This window comes from Euwallacea similis, chromosome 6 (genome assembly GCF_039881205.1).
Source record: "Euwallacea similis isolate ESF13 chromosome 6, ESF131.1, whole genome shotgun sequence".
NCBI classification, from domain to species: domain Eukaryota; kingdom Metazoa; phylum Arthropoda; class Insecta; order Coleoptera; family Curculionidae; genus Euwallacea; species Euwallacea similis.
The window spans coordinates 5,247,365-5,262,395 of NC_089614.1; the positions used below are offsets into that span (position 1 = coordinate 5,247,365).

General features: G+C 32.9%; 1 protein-coding gene across 3 annotated transcripts in view; it reads left to right on the forward strand.

Annotated features, from left to right (window-relative positions):
• Delta (neurogenic locus protein delta) overlaps positions 1–15,031 on the forward strand; it is a 47,687-nt gene that overhangs the window by 20,203 nt on the left and 12,453 nt on the right. For all 3 annotated transcript variants that reach the window (XM_066391238.1, XM_066391239.1, XM_066391240.1), the window contains one exon: positions 13,399–13,538. In XM_066391238.1, the coding sequence (XP_066247335.1) occupies positions 13,491–13,538 (48 nt within the window). In that variant the 5' untranslated portion in view covers positions 13,399–13,490. The remainder of the gene's footprint in view (positions 1–13,398; positions 13,539–15,031) is intronic.

The window sequence follows — 15,031 nt, forward strand, 5'->3', positions numbered from 1 at the left end:
GGGGTGGGTCTAAGATTTGGAAATTTGTTGCATTTTTTAAGCAATTCACTTTCACAAAATACGAAACCATTTTGCGATAAAAGTTATAAAAGATGATGACCTCAAATAAAAAAAATAGATAAGAATTTATGGAAACATGCCAAATCACAAATAAACTCAATGAAATTAAAATTGAAATTAACAGGAGAAAGTAAAAAAAATAAAATGTAGTAACAAAATAAGTATATAGAAAAAACTATTTGAATTTTTTTTTTTTTATTTGTCACCAGGATGCGCTCCAATCTTTCCTGTAGGTACCTTATGGTGTTTGTAAGATAAGAGAAGTATTTAAATAAATAAAATCTCTCGAACTTCCGTGCTCTCTAGAAAAGCTTATTTGATTCATGATTTATTACAGATTAACGAACTTTAATTTTTTTTTATTTGTGGTTAAAATAGAGACTGTGAATTACTTTTTGTTATATCCACAACTCGATATGTTAAAATGTTTTTAAAACCTGCAGACAGATATTTTAGTCTTATTTACGATCCCGAACTTTTTTCTTGTAAGTCACCTATTTATTCCTTACTGTATAGTATGGTTTAATTCAGACTTTTTGTCTCTTGCACTGTTTCGTATTTCTAACAATTTTCAATGTTTATATTATTTTATGTACGAAATACGGATATGGATAGATTGACATTTTAAAGTCGCAATTGTTATTTGGATTCATTGGAATTCTACCTACGCGACTGTAGATATAGAAATAAACATGAATTCCGCTTTAACTGCTCTATATGATAGCTAAAGCTCGAATTTCTAGCCAGATATGTCATACTTTATTTCTTATGGCAAAACTATTTGGAATATATGTATATGTTACAAGAATTAGAACGTACATATAAACATTCCTCTTAAATTTCTTTTGTGCTTTTTTTTATCATTTTAGATTTTAAATATATGTGTTTCTTAAAGTAAATTTGATCCATAATTCAAATTTTAATATGGCAAATATTCTCACTTGTATTTCTTATAAAAACCATAATTTTATTAAGAGTATTTTTACCCTCTGTTACTTTAAGTATCACATTTACAATCTCTGATTAGTAATTATTTCTCATATTCAATGAAAACAAGTTGAGATCGCAATGAAATCGTATCCCCATTCAGTCTTCAGGCCTTATTTATTATTTTTACTTTGATAAAAACCGCCCTACATAATTTGGGGATTCCTCTAGCCGTTACGAATGTCACGGAAAATCCCAGCCGAAATCATTTCAGTTATAGTTTAAGATAGTTGGGGAATGATTACACACAATAATTACTTAACATTTAACATAATGCCCAAAGTTAAACCACCAATCGTCGATGGATGAATATGGGGCTATTCGGAATTATGAGAATAACAAATTAATTTTCAGGACTTGTTTAAAAGCGATAGACGTTAATGCAGCCGAAAATTTGAAACATAGGTGAAAATAATATTTTCTACGTTAACTGCTAGAAAAAGTGCAATATAATTCAGCAAATAAAAATTGAAGTATATCAACAAAATTTGAAGACAATGGAAAGTGAAATAAAGACAACAAACTTTGTTAAGATCAATTGTCAATCTAGACAAATTATACAAAAATATTTTTATTTTGATTTTTCTAATGTAATGGTTTATTACCACAAATAAAAATGCTACTACTATACAAAAATTTGAAAACATGTATCGGCAAAAATATCTGATCAACTAGTACAAGGAACAAACACCACTCATCAATGATAGATTAAATACTGGACATCTATTTAAAACTTTTGATGTTAGTGACAACGAGGAGTTTTGATGAAATAAGAGTTAAGAAGTGTCTTGAATCCAATAGTGTCAACACAGAAATATATGTATAATTTTGAAGTGATAACATAAAAATGAGGTGTTTTTTCAAATTTGGCCAAAATGATTGAGTATATTTCAAATATTCCAGCCACTAGCATACCTATCGAGCACTTGTTTTCCAAAGCAGATCATGCATAAAGGAAATATAGAAATAGAATAAATAAAAAATTGACTATTTCAAATCGTTACACACATATTCCCGAAAAGAAAAAAAAATAGTTCCAGAATATTACATATTGCTTGATTTACTGTTTTATGCTTACCTATTTGTTGTTTTAAGTTTTATGTAGAAAATATATATTTTTAGTTTATTAAATATTTTATTGTGTTTATAACAACTTTTTTTGTTATGATAATTTCAAGACTTCTGTTATCTTAACGATTTTATCTTGTCTCTTCTTGTCAAGAAATGTTTGTAAAAAAGGAGGGGCAAAACAAGATATGGCTCGTCAAGACAAGACCTTGTCTTGCCTATCTTGCGGCACCATTAGTTTTTAACAGGTGCGGATTCCTCGTCACAAATATGCATAGTCACCAAGAAATAAAGGGGGCCGTCAAAATAACCAGACTGCAGAAATATGCCTTGCAGAATGTACTATGAGCTAGCCAAAGCACACATCTTACTATTCGTTTCTGCGTACCAAAAATATTAATATCTATCCTCAAAAATCTCCAAAATACCACACTGCAACGAATTTGTGATTACAAACAAGCTAGCTAATAGATTTTAATGATGTCTAAAAAAGAGAATTTCTTAATCTTCTAATTAAGGCACACATATGTTGCAATGTGAACTGCAACTTACTGCGCATGTTTTTTCTACCCTAGTCTAGCATCCCGACAAATGCTCAGAAATTTAACGCTACCTGAGAATTGAGCTAAACTTAAAAATATACTTAAAATCTTGAGATATTCGTTGAGTTTCACAAATCAACATTTGTCTGTCCAGCTTAAAAACAATCCATTATGTGCATTTCTGAAATTCGTTTACTGAATTATTATTGCTCAAATTATCGCTAAAAACTCTCATACAAATACATATCTGGAATCTGAAATGATCATTCTGGTTTTAAGACTAAGGGAATCTATATGCATCAAATATATGTATACTATATGTTTAAAGTAGATTGCTCATTTATTTTAAATTTTCTTTGGGAATAAAGTCTTACACAGAAGTAAGGATTGTTGGAGCAGTGGAATTGCCCACTATTCTCAGTTAAAACTAACTGAGAATAGTATACGATTACATTGTATCAACACCTACTCGTCTGTAAAGCATTATTCTCAAACAAAATATTAGACAAAATATTGATCAAAGTTGGCTTTAAAATGTAGGAATTCCAATTGATTGACTTTTATGTGATGAAAAAATTAAAGATAGTAACTAAATTGTAGAAATTTTCTAATTTGTGACATATTAATGTTCAAAGACCAGCTAACAAAGCGTGAGTATTTTATTTATTCCAAAAAAAGAACAAGAAGTTAAATTCTTTTATTATGTGTTTTCTCTATTAAAATTATTATATATTAGTTACATTTGAATTGTTCCATTTTAATATTTTTTAATTCTCTTGACAAGTCAAATTTAAAACAAAAATTGCATACCTTTGTCGTCGTATCGTATACAATGCTAACTTCTGAAAGGTTTATTTGAACCTGCAAGGTGAAAGTTAAAATAAATAAAAATTGTCTGATTGAATAATATCTGATTGTCCTCGTGGCATATTATATAAGAACAGATGTCCGTAAAGACGATTACTTACAAATCAATTCATCAATCCCTACATACAGTATTTCAAGCCATCGGGTTTCATAAAAAAACTTGAAGCTTATTTTTATGTAAAGCTAAATGATCAAAATAAACATATGCTCGTAAGTAGTTTATTTTTTACTTTAAGAGCAGCTGCATTTTTGGGCTGTACCAAACACCCGCTCTCTTATACCTGTACGAAAAAATAAGTCATAAGTCCGAAAAATCGTCTGACATTTTAAAGAAAGGTATGTTCGTTACTGGTACCCATGGCAACTAATACAGGGCGAACAAGAAGGCATTCAATATGCAGTGCTCAAAGCTATTCAGATCGCTATTCAGATAATTGAAGCTCACTCCGTATGACATCTGCTAAAGCCTCTCTTAATGGATGATCGACCATAAGAGAATTTCTCTACAATAAAATGTGAGTTTTATACGTCCCAAAAATATTGCTAGTTTAACTTTAAATAAAGGTTTATGTTTCGGTTCTAAAAATTACTGTAGAAATAATCACCATCAAACTTGTTAAAGCAAATAATAGACTCATCCCACATTAAAATCAGTCGGAATGCATCAACAAGGTTTCATTTTTAAACAATATCAGTCGTGATTTTCTAAATTACGCCCAAAGTGGCATTCTATTGTACTAATAAAGCGTGTCAACAACGCAGCAAGTTCTTCGGATAGAATTGTTTTTGATCTCAAATTTGAAAGTGAGGTATTTTAATTTTCAGAGAATTTCTACATTGTGTAACGGATTATTATTATGCAAATGGCTATTGTTATTCTATCGTCTTAATATCTGTGTATGGATTGTTTTGAAGTCCAAGAGAGGAAATTTGCCACTAATTGGCAGATTAAAAATTACGCCAAGAACAAAACTTAATTTTCTGGAAGGAAATATTAACGCATCAGAAAAAGAAATAAAGCTGATCGATGATTCATCATTGGTCCCAAACGTTCTTGCGTGTATTCCAAACATTCAAATAAATATATTCAGTTCTGAGATATTCAAGATCGAATCCTCGATAAAATCAAGGTAAGTTTTTAGCTTGTCATCTTTGTTATAAACTCACGTCAAGAATGTTTCTTATTTGCTTGATCTATATTGTAAGAAAGGCTCTTCATACATCGCTATTACGTAGTGCCTGCCAATGCATTTCATTCACTTTACTCTACGAGTATATACGTTATGTACATACGTTTGAGGCTGATTGTTCATTTTTTCTTTTTTTGTTGTTTGGGAATCACGCTTCACGCCATAAGTAAGGGCTGTTAAAACTAACTGAGGATAACTGAGAATTACTAATCTAACTAAGGGTTCGGGAGAAAACCCTAGTTAATATTTCGATGACAAATCTAGCCACATTTTCAGAATCCAGGAAAAAATCATTATAAAAACGAAAATTAACAGAACTAAAGTCATAATGTGGGTATGTAAAATATGTGACACTCTAGAAATTCTTCGCTTAAGGATTGACAGCCTTTGTCATGAATCGTGTCATCTTTTTAATAGGTTAATTTGGAGTGAGTGCTTGGTGTTTGATCAGTATACCTAATTTAACCTGTCTTCGTTAAAACTTGGTTATCTATGTTGGTGATTTCGTCGAAGACTGTCCTCTTCAATATATGTACTTTCTTTGATTTTACGCTTGTCTGACAATCATTTCTTGGTAACGATGCAAAGATCGTTTCATTTAACTCTGTGACTATTATCAACGGGGTGCTGGCATATATCTGTGTTTTTTTTTTCACTTCAATTTCTTAACTAAAAAACACCGTAATTACATTAAAAATAGAACATTTTATAGGTCGGATATATACCAGCACACCTTTGATAATGATCGCAGAATTAAATGGAACGCCTCGTTACCAAGGAACTATTATCAAAGAAGCGTAAAATAAAAGAAAGTGCATATATTTCACTTAATAAAAACCGATATGTGGTCGGTTGTTCAGTAAGCAACGATAACACTTGGGTACCTATACTTGAACAAGAGGCTAACCTCGGACACATAAAAAGAAACTAAACACTAAAAAATGCCATTTAGAGTAATCACCAATACAGATAATAATATTTTAAACAAGACAGGTCAAATTAGACATAACGATCAATCACCAATCATTTACCTCAATCAATCTTTTGAAATGATGACATAACTTACAGCAAAAACTGTAATCCGTCAGCCATTGAGACGAGGAATTTTCAGTGTAACACATATTTTACATACTGTTAATTTTTGTTATTATCACAATTTTTTCCTAGGTTTTGAAGATAGTGACAGATTTGTCACTTATACTTTAACAAGGGTTTTTCGATCGCGCCCTTAGTAAACGGTGAATGTTATTCTCCGTTAGTTTTAACTGAGAATAGTGCCCAATTCCACCGTTACAACAACCCCGACTTGTGTGTGAAGCATTATACCCAAACACAATAAAATAAAACAATCACTTTATAATGGTTCAAGTAATCAAAATGTAGGGGTGGCCCCAGATTTATGATGTTTACTCAATTATAGATTCGCTCGCTAAAAGTCCTGCTTCGTTTAGATATATTTCGTCTAGATAATTATCAATTTGTTTCTCCAACTACAATAAATCTCAGCTCTACGAACGATACAAAGGTAAGTTGCATGACTAAATGAAATGATTCCCTAACGTCAAAGTCTATATGTATAAAAGTGAAAATCATTACGTCGAGATTCACCTAAGTCATCCTGACTGATCGATTCAATCAAAAACTGTTTTGTTTAAGAATAAAAAAGCTGAATGCAACCTCGACATATGCCCCGGTAAATGTGGTGTAATAGAGAGAAAAGAGGTTCTCACGGTTTTTTTGGGTGCCATCTGCCAACTGTGGACGAAAAAAGGAACAGAACCACGTGCCAAAAGAACCTTACATTCATCAATCAAGGGTAAAAATGTGAACAATGGAAGGCTGTTTACTGTTTCAACCCAAGTGATCGTCATGAATATTATCAATAGTGTGTCGCACCTACCACGCTTTCTATATCATGTTTTGCAGAAAATAGTTGACTGTGGGAAGTGTAACTTGGGATTTCATAATTTTGATTATATTATTGTAAAGCACAGCAATAAAATAAAGGTGAGTTCTCTGCTGGCTTGCTGACACACTATGGCATTTAAAACCAAGGAAAACTTAATTAGATATTGTTGTCATTGAAATGCTCTTTGCGGACGATTTTATTGAGAAAGATACATAAATTAGCAGTTTATAAGCACGGTAATCGGCATCCCATTCACTGTATGTCGCAAATTACACGTTCACCTTTTCAAGCTGGCAAAATCGCAAAAATTCACGGCATTAACCTGCTTCCGGTGGATTGCATCCATCCCTCAAGTGGCAGTACGTCCAACAGGCGCTCCGGAAGTACCCAGTGGTTTATCCTCAGCAGCTTGCCAGCTGCATTCAGTCACTTGCGTCACATACGGCCTGTTTTGCATTACTCTTTCTGCAACCCTCCCTATACAGCTATTTTTGGAATTGACATACCGGATTTTGCCCCAATTTCTCAATTTTAGATTTTATCTTAACCTACGTCAACATTTCAAATTCCGCTGACAAATGAATTTTGAAACATGCAGACTTTGATATTACTTTTAACGAGCTTTTAAAATAGTAAATGTGTACTCCCTTAAATGAATGACCATATCGTTATCTTGATTCTACAAAAACTATATTCATTATATAAATATAATATATATATATAACGTCCATTTTTCAAACCCCTCCATTGAGATCTCAGTTATACATATAAAGTGATACAAGGCCAGTTAAATTAGGGCAAAGTTGCGCAAATCGAAACTTAATAAGAATACATTTTCAAATCGGCAGTGTTGCCAGTACTTTTTTAAATATTATTTTCCAAAAACGTTTAGTTTTTTGCTTATAAATCACAAATACCGTATTCTAAGAGGATTTAATCAAAACATTCTTAGTATTATCTCTTTAGAGTACTTTTTAACCGCGTTTTCACTTTTCTTCTATTGCAACAAATTTCCGAGATATAAAGTACAATCTTAATTTTTCTTTTGGGCAACATACTTGACTTTTATATTTTTGAATGATCTTATCTTTTCTTAAGTTCTCTGATATGACACATGTCCTTATATCGTTATGTCGAATATAGCATTCATAAGAATAGCCAAGGTAGCACTTTACACCTGGAACCTTGGTGTATTAGAAAAAACTGACAACGCTGTTAAAAAGTTCGTAAAAATGTTTGGATAAAGTCCTTATAAAGTGCCATTTTCAGTTTCCTAGCCAAAAAACAAATATTTTTAAAAGTATTGGCAACACTGCCCAATTGAAAGATATTTTTATTAAGTCTTAAGTTGCCCAACTTTGTCCTACTTTAACTAACCTCATATCTCTGAAAATCCTAATAGTGATGGATTTGGAAAAACGGGTAGCTTGTACTTATACAGTATTTCGGAAGGAAAGGAAAATATTTTAAACATGTGTTTAGCAGGTCAAAATAAGAAAAATACGTCAATATGTTGTAGGTCGATTCTTTAAAAAAATCCCTAATATCCTATACCTTTACTACTATATTACTATACTTTTAGCTACAGGGAGTACGTTGACATGATATTCATTTCTAGAGATTTTTTTAAAGAATCGAACTACAACATATCGGTTTATTATTCATATTTTGAGTTAATGAAGACATATTTCCCTTTCCTTCGAAAAGTCCCTGTATAAATCGATAATAATCAATTAATTTCATCAAAAAAGGTGATCAGTACCATCATTCAATCACTCATGCAAAGAAGATGCCTAGCAGGGGTAGAAAAGGTGTACGAAAAATAAGGGCCCCTCTAAAGATGCAGAAGATTCACATAACATCTGCTAAATTCGAAATAAAAGCATTGTTTTGGGGCAACTGGTTCATTTAAATTAAAGAGAAAAAAGAATGATTTATTTTGGTTTTTGGTATATTTCACATATGTTGTTGCTTGCATGGATTTTTTTAAATCTCAAACAGGAAACAGTTTAAATTTAATGGCTCTTTGCAATGATCGATGGATGTCTATATTAGAAAGAAAAAAATATAGCTGACGTTCCAATTCGTTAGGTCAGATTTAAAAATGAGTTTCAAAAATAAATATGGCACTAAGAACTTTGGCCTAAATCTTGTGTAACTCTGTTCAAATTAATTATTTTCATGTGTCAAGCGCTTATTTTTAGGTCTCATGCACCGTTAAAAAATCTGCCAGCGTCAAACAACTTCAGAAGTCCTGTTTTATTCGTTACTTAATTGTGGAAAACACAAATAAACCATTTTTGAAAAACCAGTACTATTATGGTTAAAAAATAAACTGAACGAGATCGAAACAAGCCTAATGTGTTTTAAAGTGGGCGCTTAACTTAAAAAGAGGCCAACTAAATGTCTGTTTTTCAAGATCCTAACCAAATTACTAGGTAGCAGAGTTATTTTCAACTGTTTAAAAATAGTTCACGTATACGCATCAGATGTTAACCCCTTCTTTCTTAAATCCCTTAAATTGTTTTGGCAACCAGGCGGTACGGCACGCATCACGACCTCAAAAAATTAATAAATTTTCATTCGCATAAGCTTTAAGAGCCCGAGGGCACACGCACATTCAATTAACAAACTGCATCGCGGATCGATATCGAACATACGTTTGACAAATGAACGTTAATAATTATGCCCCCAAGCAAAAAACCAGCGGTCCCGCCACTGAAGCTGAAACAAATAGGCTTTAATTTGAGAGGACCTTGGCGCTCATCAGCTGCTTGTGGAACTTGATAATCTCACCACATCTGCTTGAAATACCCTTTACTTGGACTTTACGAACCCACATGATATCGCTAATAGCCTCACATCATGATACTGTCATCTTCGACTTAACTGATGTATGTCGATATTGGAAACAAAAAACTGCATGTATGTAGCAGGCAATTTCACTAGCAACATGTCAATTATTATTTTAAAATAATTTACCAACAGAACGTCTGGAAATCTATTTAAAAGAGGGCTAAAAAAAATGTAAAAAAGAAAAATATCACCCTGCAGATTTTTATAATCATTTAACATGGTTAGATATGTTTGTCCTAACAAATTACCATAATTATAAATTTCAGCTAAATATCTCAAAAACTACGGGAGTAATAAAAGAAAAAAATGTAGCAATACGGGTTCACAGTTTTCATTTTACTTATAGTCCGGCAGATGATCACAAATTTTAGATCATTGTTCCTTTATTTAACTTGGCTTTCAGAAATCCAGGAGTAATAGTGCATGTGAGTATATTGCTATTGTGCAAAGGGACTTTTAGGATATTGAACGTGTGTTATAAATAAATATAGAAAAATTAGATTTAATTCCTTCGCAAACTATGAGTTTTGATCTTTAGTGGCGTTAGTTCAGATTAAATGTATTGTGGATTGGATATGTGGTATACGGCGAAATGAAGTTATAAGGGATGGAAAGCAAAAAAGGTCCCTCACGACCTAACTGCAGGTTTTGAATGAATTCATGAAATGAATTTTAAGACTGTAGAACAAGAAAATAACTAAATACCCTGTCTTATATTTGGATATTCTAATTTCGATTCTTGTTATAAATTAAATCGATTCGACATTCTCCTGAACTATAAAAAAAGTCATAAGAATAATTTTGTAATTATGTCTAAGCTCTTATTTTGCAAAGCATCCTCTTTTTGAGTTTAAGAGGTAAATTTAATGAAGCATCTAAATGGATAAAAAATTCTGTGGCAATTAAAAGCTTGTATCTGTAGGGCAATGTCAAAATTGATATAACATTTCTTTTTTAACAATCGAACAATTAACAGAATTGTAAGCGTGTATGGTACAACAAAAAGAATGCTTACGAACGTGATAATGCGATAAACGGTTTTCAAAGCTGTATCAACCTGGTTTTGTTGTATTGTCAGTAGAATCAATGCGAATTTAATAGGCCTTAAATAGAAAACATTCCATTAGAAAGAATATAATAGACCTTAATATTTCAAGAATAACTGGGCCAAAATACCTACTTAATTCTGTGAAATAAGTTTGGAGCATAAAAGGGACGATAAGTTTATATTAATTATGCAAGGTCGTAGATAGAATTCTACAAAAATAAGTTAATTAATTTAGAACAATAGTTGCCTAGAACAACCAAGGGGCAACTGCAAATTTCAACAACACAAGGTGGGCTTTCTTTCACAGGTACGCAGAAAGAGGCAAATTTAATATTTACTTATCCCATACGAAGGAAAGAATATGACCCACTATTCCGCTAAGGGCTACTTCCGGCCTTTGGCGGAAATCTAGACCAGCCCCGGAAGTGTTTGAGATTTGGTTTTATTAAACCACTTGCATCACAGCTCGAATGTCTTTATTGTTCTGTTGACAATCCCACCGCCCACAATCCTGGCTGAAGAGATAGTTTTTAACGCAGCAACACTGCCAGTTAAGATTGTCCTCAAAGGAAATATTAGGTTTCATAGCCCAAAGTGGGGCAACCTCAAACCTCATTAGTAGTTATATTGTTATTTTAGTTACATTTTATTAAAGATATTTTTATTAAAGACTTTAATAATTGATTGGTGTCACTAATTTTGTTTACTTAGTTACTACCCATTTAATTTAATCAATCTAGGAACTTTAAATTCCCTATTATACCTTATTCACCAACTCTAAAAGCATTCAAACCTCTACAAATCCTAAAATTGAATATCGACGTTTCTGCGGAATATTTTCAGTGTGACAATGATGCATTTCTTAGCAAAAAAGTTGTATAATCGCCAAGGCGCTTCGATACCTTAAAAATATGACTCAAACCCGTTCCGAATGTGTGCAGTGCGCGTCGATATTTTGCAATTTCTACAGGAAAATATCGGAAATTCGTGTTTTAAAGGACTATTGGGAAAGACTCCAAGATTTAGATTGTGTGTTTAAGCTAAATTAGGATTATTCCTTAGTAGAGAGTTGAAAATCCTGAGGTAAAAGGTAAGTGCTTTTGTTTTCTAGATGAGTGAAATTTTTGGTTAAATTATTTATGAAATTTGAAGAAAATTGCTATGGAAATTTTGAAATGAAAACCGAGTAATTGCTACCTATTAAATTTTGGGGGGAACTATGTTCCAAGTAAATTTAACCATACCATAGGGACTTAACTCTTAAGCTCAGATTATTGTATCAGAAATCAACGATCCCATCAACGCCTTCAAAATAATTAGTTCTTTGCACTTGTCTTACACTTATTAATAACTATTTTTTCATATGTAACTTCATTAACAAAGGCCCAGCTTTAATTAACAATTAATATTCCGATCGGATGGTTTAAAATATGTTATTGCCACAATCTTAAAAAAATTCTCATTCTGAGATGATAATATTTACCTGAATTGAGGAGTTGCGAGGTTACTGGCACATATTATTTATCACTCACGACACATAAAATGCATTATTTTTGAAATAAAGTTTAAACATTCTTCAAACCGAAAAATCCCACCATTTTGGGATGCATCAGTGTATTCCCAAAAAAAAACATTCGAGTGCCAGGTAATCTGAATCGCGCAAACTCCCGATGTTTGAGTTTCTCACCAGGAGCAATATATTTTTTGCCTCTTTTTAATGCATATCATAAAACAAAGATAAGTGAGTTGTCCCGATGACCTCATTGTGATCGATCTAATCGGATTTTATTTTGTTTCTCAAAGTTCATGATAGATGTCTCTGATGAAAATGATCCAGAGAAGATAATTTAGAAATTTAAATGTATACAGCGGGCCAAGAAAATTGACTTCATTACATTAATGTGCAGTAAGAAGGTACTTTAATGTTGATTCTCCTTTGGGGGTCAATCAAGTAGAAAAAATACAGGGAATTTCTATTAAGAAAAGGAAAGTAAAAACGCTGTAGAATTAATTAATAACGTGACGGAGCCTTTAAATAAAATCTTCATGGGGAAATTATTATTTAACAACAAATTATCTTGTTGCAATTACATAAAACCTACAGTTTCTAACCATACCCGATGCAGATTTTCGGTACTTATCAAGCTTAGCAGATTGCCCACGCTTTTTAGTGATAACTAATTCATCTTGGATTCAATATTAAGACAAACGGAGTTAGCAATTCACTTCACACTTTTTTGCATTAAACGGTAATTAACATTGTCTCCGACTAATCAGTGCGATATTTCCGCTCGTTTTGAATAGTTTTTGTTTTTATGGGTTAATTGCGAATTAAATGGGGAAAATGGTAATCCACCATTTTTTAATAAAGAGAAAGATAAAAGACTGATAATTCATCTTGATTTCGTGGAAACTTAATCAGTATTTAAAAACTTTCCAAACTTTGCTTGAGATAAAATGAAGTGCCCCAGCAGAGGTAGGTAATTGTGTTTCTTGCACGAAAGAGGGGGGTTTGGGGTGCGGGTGCCAGTACAACCGCGGAAGCACCCGGCTTTGTACCCCTTAGAGCGCCCCCCACTACCGGAGCTACCACACGCTCGCACAACGCTCTTCGCTTCTCGCTCTTCCTTCGCTCAGTCGGCATAAAACCGAAAGAAAGCTCGGATGTTAAAAGTTCGCGCTACGATACCGAAAGCTCTTGCATTTGACGACCGTGAAATATCGCAGTGTTTAGGGTACGATAATGGGGTTACGAATCCATCCGGCTTAAATTCCCTTTATTAAACATCGCTCGTGTTGTGTCCTTATGTGCCTCTGGATAATTTTGACAGTGTGAACTGTGAATAGTGACCTATTATTTCTACTTCTCAGCCTATGGCGCGGTGCCGAGTACCTCTGAGGTAGCACCACCAGGAAGCTTTAGTTTGTCCCTTTTCTGGACTACGGTTACCACCACCTTCGATATGCTTTGGATACTCTACTCTCTTTTTGGACTTTCCTTAGTCTTGCAGGTAAGCCTATTTTAAGGATTTTGTACGTTTTGGTTCCTGGTAGAACCCAAGTTCCGATTCAATGACAAGAGACAGTGAAATATTGTACACTTGGTCAATATCTCATAAGCACATGTGTGTCTTCGACTTCATTAAACAAGCGACACGCTTACGTTACGCGCTTAAACGTAACCGTCCTTTTTGCACCCCTCACAGTTTCCGTTAGCGGGACTTATGTAGCCATGTTTACAAATTACCATAGACCCTTCAGTTCTCTTGTAGTAGTACACACAACCTTCAATAATTAAAGAAAAAAGAATAATTACTTCTTATAAATTATTGCAGCTTATGGCTGTTAAGTAACGCTTATGTCCTGTAATCTTTACTATTAATAGCACATCCTGATATGGGTGGTTAAAGTTCTCACCCTCATATTTGTCATACTAATGATAATACATGTGATTATGTAGATAATAAATGTGATTTTCAAGTAAAATTGGGATCAAAGCAGCCGCCGTTGGTTAATTGTCAACGTCTCATTATGCCATATTCCAAGGGCTGCCGTTGTTTGCACCCTGCACGGTTTCCGTTATGCCGTGTTTATTTAGGCAGGTTTACAAATTACTATAAACTTCTCAATTCTCTTGTAGTAGTACATACAATCTTCAGCCATTTGGGTTAAATTGAGCTTATCTTCCTGTACTCTTACTATTGATAGAACATCCTGATATGGGGTAATATTAATACACGTGATTGTATAGATAATTAATATGATTTGCAAGTAGATATACATGAAGGTATGAGATATATACCTACATACATAAGTAAAGTATTAAAGCAGCGGTCATTAGTTGACTTTCAATATCACATTATGTCACGTTTCAAGCACTGTCCTGATTTATTGAAAGCAGTCAGCTGACAATACCACAACATTAGAGCTAAATTATTTGTGTAACCGTTTCTATTTGGAAATTATATTATCTTAGCGTTCAACATTTTACTTCTCAAGATAATCTGGATGAAAAGTGCTGCCTATATTAATTTAACTAGAGCCAATGGCAAAGTTGTTGCGATCAACTCGTACTTAATTATGTGCTAATTTTTAAATTTATATCCCACATTTCGTCTATTTTCTTGGCATGTGTAAATAGGAGATGGGTAGAGAAGATTTCTTGGCCTACCCCCTTACACCTAGGAAATTAGTGTAAATTCTTACCTACATACCATTTCTATCAATCATTTGGTTGCCATGACCATTACCTAAAAGACAATATGACTTTCTTCTTACCTATGAATATGATCCATAGTGACGTCATAATTATCAAGAAGTGGAATAGCAAAGCAGTTCTACATGTGCTAAAGCTATGAATCTTTTAAGTTATTAAAAAACTTGTAACAAATATAAAAATTATGGAATTTCGCCTCATGTGATTCTTATTTCTTGACTAACTGACTTTATAAGCATCTCATTATCTACTAATTGAAAAATCCAAAAGTTCGTATTAAATTTTTGC